Source organism: Marmota monax, unplaced genomic scaffold (assembly GCF_021218885.2).
Source record: "Marmota monax isolate L192 unplaced genomic scaffold, Marmota_monax_Labrador192_F-V1.1 WCK01_AAM20220418_F8-fsc00171, whole genome shotgun sequence".
Lineage (NCBI taxonomy): Eukaryota > Metazoa > Chordata > Mammalia > Rodentia > Sciuridae > Marmota > Marmota monax.
The window spans coordinates 104705-121483 of NW_026694658.1; the positions used below are offsets into that span (position 1 = coordinate 104705).

The 16779-nt window shown below is 45.7% G+C and overlaps 1 protein-coding gene and 1 long non-coding RNA gene across 8 annotated transcripts in view; one reads left to right on the forward strand and one right to left on the reverse strand.

Annotated features, from left to right (window-relative positions):
• Nucleotides 1–8311: 8311 nt before the first annotated feature.
• On the reverse strand, nucleotides 8312–12228 carry LOC124078413 (uncharacterized). The gene is made up of 2 exons (XR_006846896.2): nucleotides 11990–12228; nucleotides 8312–11382 (listed from the first exon to the last, which is right to left on the reverse strand). It is a non-coding gene; the product is annotated as an uncharacterized LOC124078413 (long non-coding RNA).
• Hnf1b (HNF1 homeobox B) overlaps nucleotides 12200–16779 on the forward strand; it is a 51657-nt gene continuing 47077 nt past the window's right edge. For 6 of the 7 annotated variants that reach the window (XM_046423178.2, XM_046423179.2, XM_058572319.1 and 3 more), the window contains exon 1: nucleotides 12200–12865. In XM_046423178.2, coding sequence (XP_046279134.1) covers nucleotides 12522–12865 — 344 coding nt within the window. In that variant the 5' untranslated portion in view covers nucleotides 12200–12521. Of the gene's footprint in view, nucleotides 12866–14586; nucleotides 14785–16779 lie in introns of those variants that run through there. The other variant, XM_046423183.2, reaches the window with a different exon arrangement.

The following is a 16779-nucleotide window of genomic DNA, read 5'->3' on the forward strand; positions in this document are numbered from 1 at the left end:
GCATGTGGCATGAGCATGGTGGCAAAATCAGGAAAAGCCCTGGTGCCCTGGTGGGACGCCTGGCTTCAAGTCCCACGCCTCCTTCTTCAGCCCTTACACCCTCTGTGCATCCACCTACTCAACTTCAAACTCTGGGTGTATTAACAGGCTTTGGAAAAATGCAGACCATCACACCCAGAGGCGGGATGTCCAGGGAAAGACCAGGCTCCGGAACAAAACAAAGTCGAAAACAAAAAAGCTGAGTTTGGAAACTCTTAAGAGCTTCATGATATTGAGCATGTTTCTCAGCCTCTTAGAATCTGGTTCCTTCATGTGTCAAATGGAGACACCACTGTCTACCTCACAAGATTGCCCTGGGGCTTCTCAAGGTTTTTAGATCATCTAGCAAAGGTTTCAGTATACAGTAGGAGGTCAGTATGTTATAGTTCTTATCAGACATAAAAGTAACTGGTTTATTATGGTGTATTTATTTGAAGTGTGTGGTCACCTATACAAAAACTTAGGGTGGCCTCCAAGTCTGGAAACACAGGTGATGTTATTTCATCATGGGCTATAACGTATTATCAATGAAGGATTTATCATCCATTTGCCTGCAGTCATCCTACATACTCCAAGAGATTATGAACTCCTGGGAAACTTCTAGGAGCTGGAAATATAATGAGGTTTAAACATGCAATCGAGCTTTCCTGAAATGAGACTCTTTTATAATTCCCTTTTTTTTTTAAGAGAGAGAGAATTTTTTAATATTTATTTTTTAGTTATCGGCGGACACAACATCTTTGTATGTGGTGCTGAGGATGGAACCTGGGCCGCAGGCATGCCAGGCAAGCATGCTACCCCTTGAGCCATATCCCCAACCCCGAAATGAGACTCTTCATCTTAACTTTTCTTTGGTGCCTTCTGCTGCAGACTTGATTCCACAACTACCTGAGATTCACTTAAGGTACAGACAAACTATCCAAGAAAGGAATCTCAGAGATCATTTTGCTCAACCATCTTCAATTAAAACTAAGAAAATCAGAGCCCAGAGAGAACCATTCACTTGCCAAAGTGACCCAGCAAGTAGCAGATCTAGGGTTGGTATTAAAGCCCTAGACTCTTGGGTCAATGGCTTTCCCATCTATCTCTCCGAGACACAGAATGAAGGAACTGATCTTAGTGAGATCAAGATCTTTTGTGGACTTGGACCCTTGGATGGGTTCATCTAGCTGACAAAAGTCCAGAGGGTTTCCTTGTGATGACCACAGGATAGAGCAGGGTTCTTGAATGGTCGCTTGAGCTGCTGGGATTCCTCTGGGGCCTGCAGTGTTTACCCTGGTCTAGACATTTTCCACCAAACCTCCCGGCAAATATTTGAAGGCCTTGATACAATGCCATACAAATAACCATATCTAAAGCTCTCCCGTGTAAACAGCTTGAAGGCCTTGGTCAGTCAGCAGGGATCGGGAGGAAAAACAAAACCAAAACTGGCCTCCCAGAGATAGTTTTTTAGAAAAAAACCTTAAAGACAACCTAAAAAGTGGCCCACTTTCATGATTAAAGTCATACTTGTTATTTATACAATTCATTGAAAGTTGGGAAGGTTTGTGTGTGTGCGTGTGTGTACATCTTTTCCAAGACACAGAAGAAATTCTCCCCAGTAGTAAGTGTTGTCTTAAAAATAACTTTTAAACTTCAAAAAATTGTGTGCCTCTTGTTCGGGCCCAGGTTGCATGGACGACATTGTAATTTTAGTAAGGGGCAGGAGAAAGACTTTGGAATTGGATTAAATGGAAAAAGAATTTTTTGCTGCAGAATTATGAGATGGTTTATAAAAGTTTCCCAACCGTGGCAGAGAAGAAAAAAAAGGAAAGCATGATCTACCCACACATCTGGCAGGAGCACTAAAGATTTCTTCAAGGAAAGGAAGAAAGGCATATGAAATCTTGGCAATAGTCATTCAACTCTATACCAAAAAAAAAAAACGTAGCCAGGAACCAGAGATTAGAAACTTGGGTAACTTTGCCTTGCCTTACCCCAATCTGAGTAGGATCTTAGAATGTTTGTCCTTTTGGATTTATTTCACTTAGCATAATGTTCTTACAGTGCATCTGTGTTGTAGCATGTGTGGGAATTTCACTCCCTATAAAGCTGAGTAATATTCCAATGCGTGTGTAGGCCACATCTTGTTCATCCTTTCTTCAGAAAATGAACATCAGGGTGGCTTCCACATTTTGGCTATTGTGGATGAAGTTGCTATAAACAAGGATGTGTCAACGTCTCTTCTATGTTTGTTAGTTTTGTAACTTAAAAAAACAATGTCTTTTTTCTTTAGGTGAATGCTTATATAGATTAGAAAAATATTCATCAAGGAGACAAGGAAACAAATGATAAAAACAACTGGCTTGCAGGTCACCGCAGCTGTCACAGTTCTGGAGGGTGCCTGTCAGGTTGTGTGTTTCCAGAGGCAGGGGCCAGCTTTGTGGTTTGCAACCCACCTCACACCCAACACCGGGTCTATCTTCTTGCGGGTGCTCAGGGTATTTGAACTAAACTCCGCTGTTCTAAAGGAATGACTTCACCAGAACACCCAGGCAAGTGACAGATCTTCCCTCAGGAAACCAAAGGACTCATGGAAGCAGTGCCCGGATGACCACAGGGGACAGGAGTTAGCGCCACTCACTCTCTGCATGACCTTCGGCCCTTCACTTCTTGTTGTCCTTAGTTCCATGAAGTCCCTGCCCACTTTTCTTTTTTTTTTTAATATTTATTTTTTAGGTGTAGAGGGACACAACACAATGAATGCCTTTATTTTTATGTGGTGCTGAGGATCGAACCCGGGTCCCGCCCGTGCTAGGCGAGCGCTCTACGGCTGAGCCACAATCCTAGCCCCTGCCCACTTTTCATGAGATCATTGTGAAAAGTCACCATTCATTCATCCAATAACAACCAATATCACCGTGCCTCTTGGTCCAGGTCTGGTTCAAATGCAAAATAAAAATTTTGAAGTGTTAAGTATCGCTTTCGTTTTTATTTTGTGTTATTTTTTTTATCATATTTGGGTACTACTTTATTTTGCAACCTTTGATTTGGTCTACATTGAAGCCCCTAGCCTCAGCTCTCAGTCTTTTCTTTTAATAGCAAGGATCTAAAAAGAAAATAGTGCTCAGGGTTCTCTAAGACCTTGGAACACGATTTTCTCCACTTCCTCTGAAGGCTCAGTAAACCAGGTCACCTCCCATGCCCTGCAGGGGAGAACTCTGGGTCAGGAGCTTCTGGGAAACCAGGCACAGCTCCGCTCTCTGAAGAACTTGGCAGTTCTTCTGCTCCATCATGGCCACCTCCAGCTGCAAGGAGAAGTTAATGAGGTGTGCAGGACGGTGATGGGAAAAGGTCAGGCTCTACATCACTCGGGACAGGAAGAGAGGCCTCGGAGGGGAACCCGCTATAGGCTAAGAGACATGGACCAAAAAGCCACAGCCACTTCATTAGCCGCTGGTTCTGAACGTGTGGAAAGAGGCCAAGGTCCAGCCTATAGACTGTGACAGAACATTCCTCCAGCTTACAGGGGTCCAGAGCAAAGGCCGGCTGGAGACACAGGCACCACCAGACTCGGTGGCATCTGGAGACACTTCACTCTCACCTTCTGCCTCTATCTCCCTCTCTCCTTCCCTCCCTCCCTCCCCCTCCTGTCTTTCTTCTTTCCTTTTACTTATTTCTTTTTCCTTTCTTCTCTCCCTCCCTTTTATCTCTCACCCTTTACAAAAGCTTGTTTCTCTTATCTCTCTCATTCTCTTCCTCTTCTTGTCTTCCTTTTCCCCTTGCCCTCATCCTACACCTCTAATCAATTTCCCCTTATTTTTTTTTTTCTGAACCTTAAAAAATTCGCGAGAGACAGCTATCTGCTACTTCTAACCAGGTTTTTTTTTTTTTTTATCTAAAAATAAAATAAAATGTAGTACTTTTATCCTTGAGAATAGGGGTCTCCGGGTGGGGGTGCACAAGATGATACATGGAAAGAAAGAAGGAAAACCTTAGGTCTAGTTTTCATATCTATGTTAATGCCCTCTTTTTATTAGTTTTTATTAGTTTTATAATACACATAGAATATTACTACGAGGGTACATGCATGTCATAATTAATGCAAATCATAGAAATGAGGTGCTCAAACTTCTGTTCTTTTTAAACTGCTCCTGACCTACTAACAGACCTTCCCCCACATCCTGTCTGCAGAATGCAAGAGTCTCCACCAGTGGGGTCTCCACCAGTGGGGTCTCCACCAAAAAAACCACTGGGTCACTTTCTCTCTAACTATGCCTCTTGGGGAAGTCACCATCCTCATAGCTAGAAATCATGAAGAGCTTATTGTCAGCTTATCTTCTAATTGATTTTCATATTTACTCATTTATTCTTTACAACTTCCCTGTTAGATAGATTCGATCTCTATTCCCATTTTAAAGATAGGAACACCGAGACACAGAAAGTTTTAATCTATTGCGTACACACAATCTGAATGCAGACATCCCAAAGATGAAAAGTCAGGTAGTGTTTAACCAGTTAATCATTTCACTCTGTGTTGTAAAATGCAGACAATAAGAGTAACTTCAGGTAATTTAAGGATCAAATAAAATGCTGTAAATCTTAGCAGTGGATATAAGCACCGAATAAACAGGCACCCTATAGTCATTGGAGTTATAAGTATTCTTTTGAAAAATTAAGTTAAATAATGGTATACACCTCCTTGAAAACTTTCAGAGATGATTCCTCCTGACCTAAGGAGACAAGTTCAGAGGTCTAGGCCTGGCATTGAACATCTGTCGCCATCAGCCCCGACTCTGCTTTCTAACGTCATTGCCAGTAAGATCCCTCAATAGTCCACACAGCCCAGCTTGCCCTCCACCCACATGGAATAGCTTTTGCTCAGCTATTCTTTCAGTCTAAAATGCTCTCTGATTTTTCCTCAACAAAAAAATTCTACTTACCCTTCAAGGGCCCTGGGCTCCCAAAGAACTTGGTTGGTCCCTCTATTTCTATTAAGATTTGCTCCTATTTATTAAGTGTGCCAGGGGCCTTGCATGTTATCTGTCCTGCCAATTTCTAGACAGTCTTCCTTTTTACAGATGAAGAAACCGTGGTTCAGAGCAGCAACTTGCCCGAGGTTACGTTTAGAAAGCAGCAGAGGCAGATTTCAGAAGCAGATCAGACTCCTGACATCCCTGTGGCACCTCTCTCTTGGCTGGTATAGAAAATATTTGCATTTGAATCTCAACCCAGGATGAGCAGCAACAAGCTCTCTGAGCATCAGCTATGAAAACTAGAATGTTGGGGGAAAAAATCCTGTCTCATGGACAATCACGAGGAGCGAATGAGATGCTATGTAAGGCAATTAGCACATCACTTACTACAAAGCCTACTCGGTTCTATCTAGCAAGAGAGGTAAGTGCACACGTGTCTGTATCTCCCCTCATCTAACCAACTCCTTTAGAGCAGGAATTGAGCTCGTTCATCCCAGCAGGGCCAGAAACCCCCCATAGGGCCCAGCACACAGTGCATGCTCAATAAATCTTGGCTATTGCCTCAGCATCCCTGTATGCAGCCTGTGTCTGGTCACCAGGGCATAAAAGGATACCTTGGTCATCTCTTAGTGTGAAGCTGAGGGGGCCACTCTTGTGCCCAAGGCCTGGATAGCACTCCTGACCAGGCACACCACACAGAGCTGGGGCAGAGTCTACTGTTCTAACCCTTGGACTGGAGGAGAGGAGATATCGGTGGGGGAGACACAAGGTAATATTAAGTGGGTGGAGGTTCCTAACTCTAGAGTGGGCTCTTTCTGGGCACCTTTTCATAAGGAGGAGTGGGGCGATGGGGACGAGGTCCAAGAGAAAAGAGCTTCTCTATCACCCAAGCATGACCTGGGGAGTGGAAATTAGAGTGTCTTATTGTGTCTTAGGCCTGTACCTGGGCTGCTTTGTGCCAATATTACCATGACCCAACCAACATCGTGGGGAAAACACGGATTTTAGATGCAAAAAGTCAGGAGGTGGTGATCCTGGAACCATCAGAGGTCATTCTTCCTCTCTGAGCCTCGGTTTCCTCATCTGTTAATTGTGGATAGTAATACCTGCCTTACCTTCTTCATGGGACTCTTCGGAGGATTCAATGAAAGGAGAAAGCTCTTTGTATGTCACAAACCAGTGTGTAAATATTAGGATTCTCCACATGTCAGGTGCCTCCTTTGATGGGAAAGATCTTGAGGTCTCTTTGTCTGTATCAGATTCCTCTCTGTGCTGACCAAGCAGGGTACTTATGGGTGTCTCCTCTGTTTGACTAGGTAGAAGGCTTGAAAGGTATGAAAATGCAGATGTGAGGCACTTCTTAACAAGAGATTGGGGGCCCTCAGCCCAAGACGAAGGCTCCAATCCCAACCATTTGTGTTTTTGTGCCAGTCCTTACTCTTCCGGAACTTCTATTTCCTCATATGACACTTCCTACCCTGAAGGTTTGTGAGGAGGGAAAGGGGCAAGAAAGCACATCAGTTACACTTATCTGAATATTCATGTGGAAACTGATTCCAAATTAGGTGTAAACACAGCGTCTTGGGAGGCTGAGGCAGGAGGATTGTGAGTTCAAAGCTAGCCTCAGCAACTTAGTGAGGCCCTAAGCAACTCAGTGAGACGCTGACTGAAAATATTAAAAAAATGCTGGGGATGTGCCTCAGTGGAAAGCATCCCTAGGCTCAATCCCTGGTTAAAAAAAAAAATAAAACAAACAAAAAACCAGATTCCAAGAACTTTTAATAAAGATTATGGCTTTTTTCCCCCTAATCGCTACAGCCTAGCCCATATTGTCTATCTAATAAACATTCATAAAATTCCTACTATGTGCTGGACCCACATTTATTCACAGAGCCCCTACTGTGTGTGCTGGGCCCACTGTCAACCTTGTTTTTCAAGGGTGTTGCAGAATGAAAAGGAGGAGTAGGTTATTGGAGTGAAGCCTCTTGACATTAAGTGTAGTATTTATTAGTTTAATATCATACCAGCTCACTGGTTTTTAATTTAATCTTTTACAAGCTCCTGGGAACACCTTATTTCTAAAAAATGACCCAGCAAAAATATGTGCATTGTTGAATCAAAAAAAGATAAATTGCCTCTACCCTTAGGAGTTTCCCTGGCAAGGCTGACCTATTCGCAGCATGTTTGGGAAGTAAAAGCTCAGGCCTGGAAGGAATTTCTAAAAAGAAAACCAGTGACTGGGATTGGTGGGATTTGGAATCTTCCTGCATCTAATTTGCTATTCTCTTACAGCACTCTCCAAAGGCGTTCCACACTGAACACTTGGTAGTGTTACCCTGTCAGCTGTGCATTTTAGAAGGAAGGGAGGGAGAAGGGTGGAAGGGAGAGGGCCCCTGAGCCAGGCTCTGTAACCGAGCAAGCACTTGATTTGTGCTCTGCGGTGCCAGCCCCATGCAAAGTGTTTCTCTGTGTCACTTCAATTCATTCTTCCAACCACCACATGAGGCATAAATTCCACTGTTGTCAAGATTTGTACACGGTCATAATATAAAGACCGAAAGAAATAAAGTAACGTGCCCAAAGTCATGCTCCTCATCCCCAGACAGCAGCTGATCTACCTGACTACAAAGCCAGGATTTCCTTAGTGCTCCATGTCATATTTCTTTTCTTTTCTTTTCTTTTTTTTTTGGTACCAGGGATTGAACCCAGGGACGCTTAACCCCTGAGTCACACCCCCAGCCCTTTTCTATATTTTACTAGAGGAGACAAGGTCTCACTGAGTTGCTTAGGGCCGAACTCATGATCGTCCTGCCTCCCTCGCCTCCTCCGAGTCACTGAGATTACAGGCATGTGTCACCATGCTGGGCTCCAGGTCATATTTCTTGAGAAAGTAATTTCTCCTCCCAAATGAGAAATCTGCTTCCTCATCATGAAGAATTCAAGTGAGATGACTTCTAAGGTTGCTTTCAGCTCAACAGATTTTGACCTGCATGAGTTGATGAACTTTGGTCCATGGGTCAAATCCAGCCAGCCAAATATTTTTTTCAAATAAAGTTTTATTAGAACATAGTCGCACATATTCTTGTTTGTATTGTCTGTAGCAGCAGAGTTCAGTAGTTGTGACAAAGATTGTGTGGCTCACAAAACCTAAAATATTTACTATCTATTCCTTTATGGAAGAAGTTTGCCCACTCCTAGAATATGTTAGTCTATATATTTTAAAGATGAGGGACTATACTTGGTGAACAGAAGAGATCCTGGAGGGGCCACACATTACCTGTAAACACTTGAAGAGGATAAGGAGGTGACTTCCACTGTTTACATTTTATACTTTGAAATTGGCTTTATTTTTTTACTGAATTATAATTTACATATTGCAAACATACATAATGGCAATATGCACAAATCCTGCAGGTGTAACCTGATGATGTATCCACTATCCTGATCAAAACACAGAATCTTGGGCTGGGGTTGTGGCTCAAGTGGTAGAGCACTCGCCTAGCACACGTGAGGCACTGGATTCCATCCTCAGCACCACATACAAATAGAGATGTTGTGTCCACCCAAAAAAACTAAAAAATAAATATTAACACACACACACACACAGAATCTTTTACCACCCCAGAAACTTCTACCTCTATGGGTTAATGTTCCTACTTTTTAAATTCATATAAATGGAATCACGTAGCATAGACACTTTTGTGTCTGGGAAAGTTATTTTTAGACTATAGTTTCCTTGCTGACAGTTGGGAAAATCTGAATAAATAAGGAACAAAAGTCATCCTTAGCAGGATCATTCAGAGACAATCATCTGTTCATTTAGTCAAAAATTTCACAGAATAACCCACTAACTAGATTTTAAATGATTTTACTCTAGGAATTCCATCTCCCATAGAAAACCTTGGGATTTGAACTACAAATTTATTATTTGGTAAAAGAACCTAATATGGTTCCTCTAAATTTGGTAACTCTTAAGAAAACAATCTGGGAGGCCTGGCACAGTGGCACACCGTGCTGAAATCCCAGAAACTTGGAAGGCTGAGACAGGATGATTGCAAGTTCAAGGCCAGCCTCAGAAACTTAGCAAAGCCCTAAGCAAGCAAGCAAGCAAGACCCTGTCTCAAAATAAAAATTAAAAAGGGATGGGGATGTGGCTCAGAAGTTAATCATCTCTGGGTTCAATCCCTGGTACCAAAAAACAAACAAAAAGAAAAAAAGAAAGAAATCTGGAACCAAAGAGGTCAGTTGCCTCACTTAAGCATATTTTCATGGTATATCTCTTTTTTCTGAATATGTGAAAGCCTGCCATAATCCAGGAGCATGCAGTTGTTAATTCATTTCATCTTTAAAAAAACACAACACAGGGCTGGGGTTGTGGCTCAGCAGTGCGAGGTGCTGGGTTCAATCCTCAGCACCACATATAAATAAATAAATAAAATAAAGGCATATTGAAAAACTTATTACAGAATCATTATCCTTTTGCATGTGTAGGTATCTTTGACTCCAAAGTTCTTTCTGTGTATCCTCCACCTCACTCCCATAGAATCTCCCTTTCAACTTTCCTTCTCCCAAAACAGTGAAAGCCATAGACCCTCCTCTTTCACCCTAAAGTCCTGCACTGAAGTCCTGAGCCCCAGTCCCAGCCCTTCCACTAACTTACTCCAGTGGCTACAAGCAACCTCCTTAGACTCTCCCATGTCTTATTTTGGAGTCACTATCTGAGTCTATCACTACATTATACCATGTGAAACATAAGCAGAGATTATTCAAATCATACTGTGTCTTCCTCTATAGGAGGGAAGTTTCACTGAAGGATTTCAGGAGATAGCTCATTTAATTAGCATCTACAACCTGAATCCTGAAGAACTATTTGCTGTCCTATTTATACTTTTCTTTTTAAATCTCCATAGGAAGGAATAGGTATTGAATCTTTACAGATCTCTAGACGTGATGCCTTGGTGAGCACCTACACTGCACCAAGGGGCATATACAAGGTGGGTGTGGGCAAGAGGACTGCGGGAAGTTGCTAGATATGAGTAGCCAGATTACCTGGAAGACAGACCTGGACACTCAGAGGAAGTTCTCCCTGTACTCTGTGTGCAACTTCCTGTGCATCCAGCTAAGGTGACTGGGGTTCGGGTTTGCAGGCACCTGAATTTTGAGAGAGAAGGAGGCCTGGCTGGCAGTCTGATGGCGCACACAGCAGTTGGAAATACAAAGCTGTGCTGTCAGAGGGAAGTGATGACTGGCTTTTCAATGGGGTTTCCCAGGTTAACACAAAAACTTGATGATTCTGTCATGATTGTAACAAACAGAAAAAAACGATTGCTCTCCAGGGACATTGACTTTGACCACTTCATTATCCCGCTTAAAGGGAGTTGGGGAGGCAGAGAAAGTTTTACTGGGTGGAAAGAATTTCAAGAATATGCCATATGTCACAACAAACTAGAAGACAAGGAGATGACATGAAAGGCCCTGATGTCTATAAATTTCTTACCCCTTTTCTCAGAGAAAGGTCAGAGATAGGGATAAACCTTCTTCGGGGTTCCATGTATACAAGCTTTTCTCTTCTTTCTGACTCCCAGTACAGAAACCCAAGCACCCGTAGCCCAGCCTGTATTCGAAAGTGGCATCCTAGCTCCCTAATAGCTTGTCCTTGGTCACTCACATCACCAGCCTTCCCAGATCTGAGCCTGTACCTAGCAGATGAAAGCGGGTAGACCCTTCCCCTCATCCTGAAATTCTTCTCTATCCCTAGCCCAAGCCTAATTTCCTCCTACTTGTCTCAAAGGAGGGAGAGGTAGGAGACTGTATTTAGAAGTTTCTTTGCAAATTTCCTGCTGATTCTGAATTTTTGTCCCTAATGTCCTTGCTGCTCCAAACCCAGCACTGCAAGTCCCTGATTCTGAGAACTCTAAGCTTCCAGAAGGGCTAGATTTTACTACTGGGAACAGGCCTCCTGCCTTCCCAGTCAGGAAAGTGTGAGCACCATTGTTAGACCAAGGGTTTACACAGGTGGTCTCATTCAATGGCACAGTTGCCCTGCACCTTAGCAGGATACCAATAGGTATCCCTTTTCACAGACAGGAAACTGAAGCTCCCAGGGTAGGTGGGATTATAAGAAGCCCCTCCCCTGTTCTTCTGCAAGTCAGGTCCAAGCCTGTAGATTTGGGAGCCTTTACTTTGGCCCTCTTTTCCCCCTCAGCCTTTCAGGGAGATGTGGCAGAAACTCCTGTAATAATGAAAGGCCGTTGGCTTCCTTCCTGGCCAGGCCTGGGTGGAAAAAAACTTCTTTCAGTGGCTTGTGGGTGCCTTCTCTACTTGGCATGCTGCCACAATGACCTTGCATTTGCAGAGAGCGTCTCTGGCCCCGGGCACCGAGGTTGTCCTGGAACAGAACAAACCAGAAATGAGTGGATGGGGAGAAAACGCTGCTCCATCTGTCCATCCAGCGGCAGGCCGAGCTTTGCTTTCACTACTAGAAAGGAGTCCCCACAGTCCTATTTTTGCCTCCAAAGCCGAGGCACTTTGATATTTCGCTTTTAAACAGGCAGCACCACCCACGCATCCAGCTCCCCCAGGCCTGACCAGGCTGGGCGCCTGCTGCTGGGGAAGCTCCATTTTGGCTACTCCCTCTTGGCCATAAATTAGTCCGTGCCGCTTTCCAAGCCTCCTCCCGGCTTCCTTCACCCCTTCCCTACGTTGTCCTGGCCGGCAGTCCTACAAATCCAAACGGCCAAACCCGGCCGGTGAGGGCCTGGGGCCTGGAGAGCAGTAACAGAGGTAGAAATAAATGGGGTCGCTCCGGGGCACGCTCCCCCCGACCTAACGCCACTCCACTTCCCCCGGGTCTCTGCGCCCATTCCCAAGGGGTCAGTTCCTCCTCCACCAGCTGGCTCTCCTGGTAAACCACCAGAGATCGCGGAGGCTGTGTACTCTTCGCATCCTCTCCATCCACTTCTTCCAAGGGTCCCCCAATTTTATCCAGCTCTCACCTGAAACCCCCGAAGCTCAGTTTCTTCTTTCTGGGCTGAAGCAGAGCCTGGCGCCAGTGGAAAAGCCCCCGCGCCTAGGTTGCAGGCCACTTGTTTAACAAGTCCAAAGGTCAACTAAAGTGTGGCTGATAAACAGAACCAGTAAAAGAAGGTCTTCAGACCCCCAGCGTGAGTACAATGGGCTCTGGCAAACCGAGCTCCTGGTCCAGGTCTCCGGCTCCCCACGACTGCCCCTGAGTCTCTCCCTCTCTCTCGCTTCCCCCCCTCCCCACCACCATTTGCATCTTGCCGAAAGCTGGGCCCTTCCCACTAATTTGCATATCTTATATGGCCTAATGGTGGCGATCATGGCAAGTTAGAAGTTTTCTGACTCCTCTCAGAGGAGACTCCGGGACCCCGGGGGAGTAACAGGTGTCTGGAGGCTGAAGGGTGGAGGGGTTCCAGAACTTGGGGCTTGCTTGTGGAACTCCCCTCCACCCTCCTCACTTGCACCCACCCACCCCCTAACCCCCTTCTTTTCCGTCCTTGGAAAATGGTGTCCAAGCTCACATCGCTCCAGCAAGAACTCCTGAACGCCCTGCTGAGCTCCGGGGTCACCAAGGAGGTGCTGATCCAGGCCTTGGAGGAGTTGCTGCCATCTCCGAGCTTTGGGGTGAAACTGGAGACGCTGCCCCTGTCCCCTGGAAGCGGGACAGATCCGGACACCAAGCCGGTCTTCCATACCCTCACCAACGGTCACACCAAGGGCCGCTTGTCCGGGGATGAGGGCTCCGAAGACGGTGACGACTATGACACCCCTCCCATCCTCAAGGAGCTGCAGGCTCTCAACACCGAGGAAGCAGCGGAGCAGCGGGCAGAGGTGGACCGAATGCTCAGGTAGGCAGCAACCTAGGTGCAGAGTACCTGCCAGCGTCCCTGGCGTCCCCGGCTCCTGGTGCCTGGTGCTTTGAAGGAGCCTGGGTCGACCACTCTGTCCGTCGGTTTTCTACCAGAGAAACCGCCCCCCCCCGGGGGGGGTGGATGCTCCGCTTCTCTTCCAACACCTGGACCCTTCCCAGTCCCTTAGCCAGGTGACCCTAGGGCCAAAGGCTTCATCTCTCTTGGCCCCCAGGCTAGAGTGGAAAGACCCACGGGCCTTCCCAGTGGGACTGGGACTCGGCCTGAAACAACCCAAGGTATGAAACCTTTTGACTGGAGGTTTGACCCTGAAACTGAAGGTGCAGGTAGATGCAGTGATTTTCTCAGGAGCAGAGGCTTGCGACCTCACAAACCTCAGGCCACTCATTTTTCCCCCAGCTCGGCCAGGCCGGCCTCTGGAAGAGCAGCAATCTGCCATTCTTTACCAAGGGACTGGCAGCACTGGAGCTAGGATCTGGGAGGCCAGCTCTCTGGTGGGCAGTCCCCTCCACAGCAACTATGCAAGGGTCGGGATTTTCTCGAATCCCCACGCCTGTTCAGATTTGTAAAGGGGAACTTTTGCTTGTAGGATGAAACTGGACCCGCACCGGGCATAAGAAACCACAAATCTAAGCAAGCCGAGATGGGGTGGGGTAAATTCAGATAAGACCCCTTTCACAAAGATTTGGTCTCAATCAGAGAAAGCAGGGCTTGCACACATCTCGCCACCAGTTCTGCCGCTAGGAGAAGTCAGGCAGGTTGGAGGTCTCTCCGGAGGCCCGGGGACGTTTGCTGGTCTTCCCCAACCGGCCTACGCTTTGACAGCTAGTTACTAATTATCCAAGGAGCCAAGCGGTTCCCTTAGATTGCACGTCGCTCCCCGGCCACTCAGCTTTAGGAAGAAACCCCTTGCTTGGCCTCAGACACTTAACCGCCACGGCGGGTTCCAAGGTTTCCGGGGCCAGTGCAGAAATCGCGCCCGGACTCAAGCGGCCTCGGTCGCACTCCCGCAACGCCAGTTTGGGGTGGGATATGGAACTTGCATTTGAATTTGTGCTCTGAGAATCTGGCGACTTGCCCTCTAGCCAAGGATATCCAGGGGACTTCCAGATCCCCCTCCCAAAAAAAAAAAAAAAAAGTGTTTTGCTATAATTTGTAGACTGGAGGTTCTTCCCTCGCCTTTTCCCCCGCTTGGTGGTAATTTCTCCCCGACCCGGGTTAGGGAGTAGGAAGGTGCGAGTCGAGAAGGCTGAGACGAAGGAGGAGACCCTTGGAGAGTCTGGGGTGCCAGAGCGATCAGAAGGTGTTTAGGGCCTGGTGGACCAACCGGGCTGCCGCCGCCTGCCATCCCGGCCTAGGCCGTTTGTGCCCGGCCTCAGGCGGCCGCTGCTTATCGTGGCTCCGGGAGGAACAGTGGAAACCAGAGGAGAACTGGGGCGCCCCTCCGCACGCGGTCTCTTTTGGGGCTGGACGCGGCTGAGATGTAACATAAACTGTAGCACGTGGAGTTGGGGTGTTATTAATTTATTTCTATAAATCATCAACAGAAAGATACACAAAGAGCCGTGATTAGGTTGAAACGAGAGGCGGGTTATTCATTGGTGAAGTTGTAAACGCGGCTTAGAAAGGAAAGGAAATAAAAACGCCGACGCGGGCTTGCTCCCCAGGACACACGCACAGCGCTGCGGGGCGCGCCCCCCCAGGCCTCGGCGCCGCCCCAGCGCCGCAGCAGCGCGGCTTGATCTCTGCAGCAGCCCGCGGAACTCCAAGGCCGCGGACACCAGCAGGGCCCTGCCGACCGAGAGCCAAGGCCCGGTCCGGGGTCGTGGGACTCAGCCCGCTTTCCTCCCCAAAGTGGGTTGGGGAGGAGGGCTAGGGAGGCCGAGATTCTCGCTGAGGTAGGGACGCAGGACAGACCCCGAGGCTTGCCTCCCTTTCCCAGGCGAGCGCTGCCTTTCTCTCCACCGCCCCCGGGAGTGGCCGACTTTATTAAAGCAATTTTTCAAGAAATTGCTAGCGGTTCCCAGGTGATTGCACAGTTGGCTCCAGAGCGCCAGGCGAATGCATTTTTCCTCCCACCCTGTTATCTAAGGCGGAAAAAAAAAAAAAGAAGGAAAAGAAAAGATCACTTTGGGGGAGCGGTTGGATGCTTGGGGAGCTTGGACGCTCCACAAAGGAGATAGGCCAGAAAGGAAAGGTTGGGGATTGCGCGCTTCCCGCGTCCCCGGGTCCCAGCCGAGCGGGCTGCGTTAGGGAAATCGGGTGCTGGCTAGGAAATGGAGTCTGGGCTTCTGAACGAAAGCTTGGCGACCAGGAGTGGGGCCCCCCAGGTCTTTTCTGCTCCTGGGCAACAAAGTCATTGTTTGAGAGGTGTGTCGCGCGGACAAAGCGGGCGCCGAGTCTGGCGTTTGACACCTGCGCTTGGAACACAATGGCTGCGAGTGAGCGCTCCTAGGGAACAGAGCATTTATCCGGGTGCGGAACACCTGAAAGTGAGCTCTATTTTTCAAATTAAAAAAAAAAAAAGTAACCAGCTCTCTGAGCTCTTCCCAGTGAATGCACGTGAATTCTCGGCTCAGAGAGGTGTAAAGGTATAATAACTACGCCATCTTACCCCCAACTCTAGTCTTTTAATTCGTGCTTAAAGGTTGGGCCTCAGTTTATAAGGTTTATTGTGAGCTTTGAAATACTATTATTTATCTAATCATCTCCATCGTTGAGCTAATTCCCTCTTTTCACAGAAACATTCGCATTTGTTAGAACGTTAGGCTATTTCGATAGATTTCTTAGGCACGCAAAAATGAGCACAGGTAAAGAAATTTAAACAAAAGGAAAACAGCCAAAAGAATCTGTTAAAGCGATACAGTATTAACTTTTAAAACCCAAATATTTTTTCCCCTAAGTTTTGAAGCTATTGTTCCTGTCTGCTGAAAGTGTTTTCCACCCTAAAAATATCTGTGGAAATATTCGCCAGAAATAAGTTTTTAAGTGATCTCTGATGTTTTACATGAGTGTCCAAAATTTTGCTTATTACCTTGTTTTTCTCTTACTCAAAGTGAATTCTCCACGTTTGAAACTGTAACTCATTTTATTTGTTTTTGTTCTTGTTTCTTCATTATGTTGTAGTCTTTGGAAATTCTTTTGTAAATACTTGAGAAATTCGTTATTAACTAATATATAATTAATCTGAAAGTTTGCATTTCTCAGAAACATCTCTTTCAAAGCCTGGATTCTCATATATTTAATATCAAGGTCTTGCTAAAATAATCACAACTATGCAAATACTTATAAAATATTTCCATTTGATGACTGGAGATCTTTTAATTCATTAAACAAGATTTATTTGACATAGAGGCACCAATGATTATGCATTACAGTAGTGTATCTATTTTGGCTTCTGCTTTAACTCCTATTTTTGTAGATTCATCTGAAACTACTTTTTCCCTTTATTTTTATGTCCTCTCAAAAGGATATGTATATATATCAACATATACTAAAGGAATTTTTAAGTTAACTGTGTAGCTGCAATTTTTAAAATTACCTATGTGAATTTGTTGCTTCTTGAATAATTTTCTGCATTATCTTCTCTTTTTACATCTTCTATTCAATAAACAAGAAAATATATTAGAAAAGTTGAAAATATTTTATTTTATTTTGAAAACATTTTAAATAAATAAACCTCAAAGTCAAATACGAGTTTTTTGCACACTTATGTTTATGAGAAATGAAATGTATGACTACATTCCTAGCTCAGGCTTGAAATTTGTGAGAAACATTACCTTCCAGGTTCCCTTCCCCTCTCAGAAGAGAAATGTAAAAATACAGGAAAGCAAGGCACTTGGGATCATTAATGTTTTACTCCAAAATTGAAATCATTCCTCCCCATTAAGTTT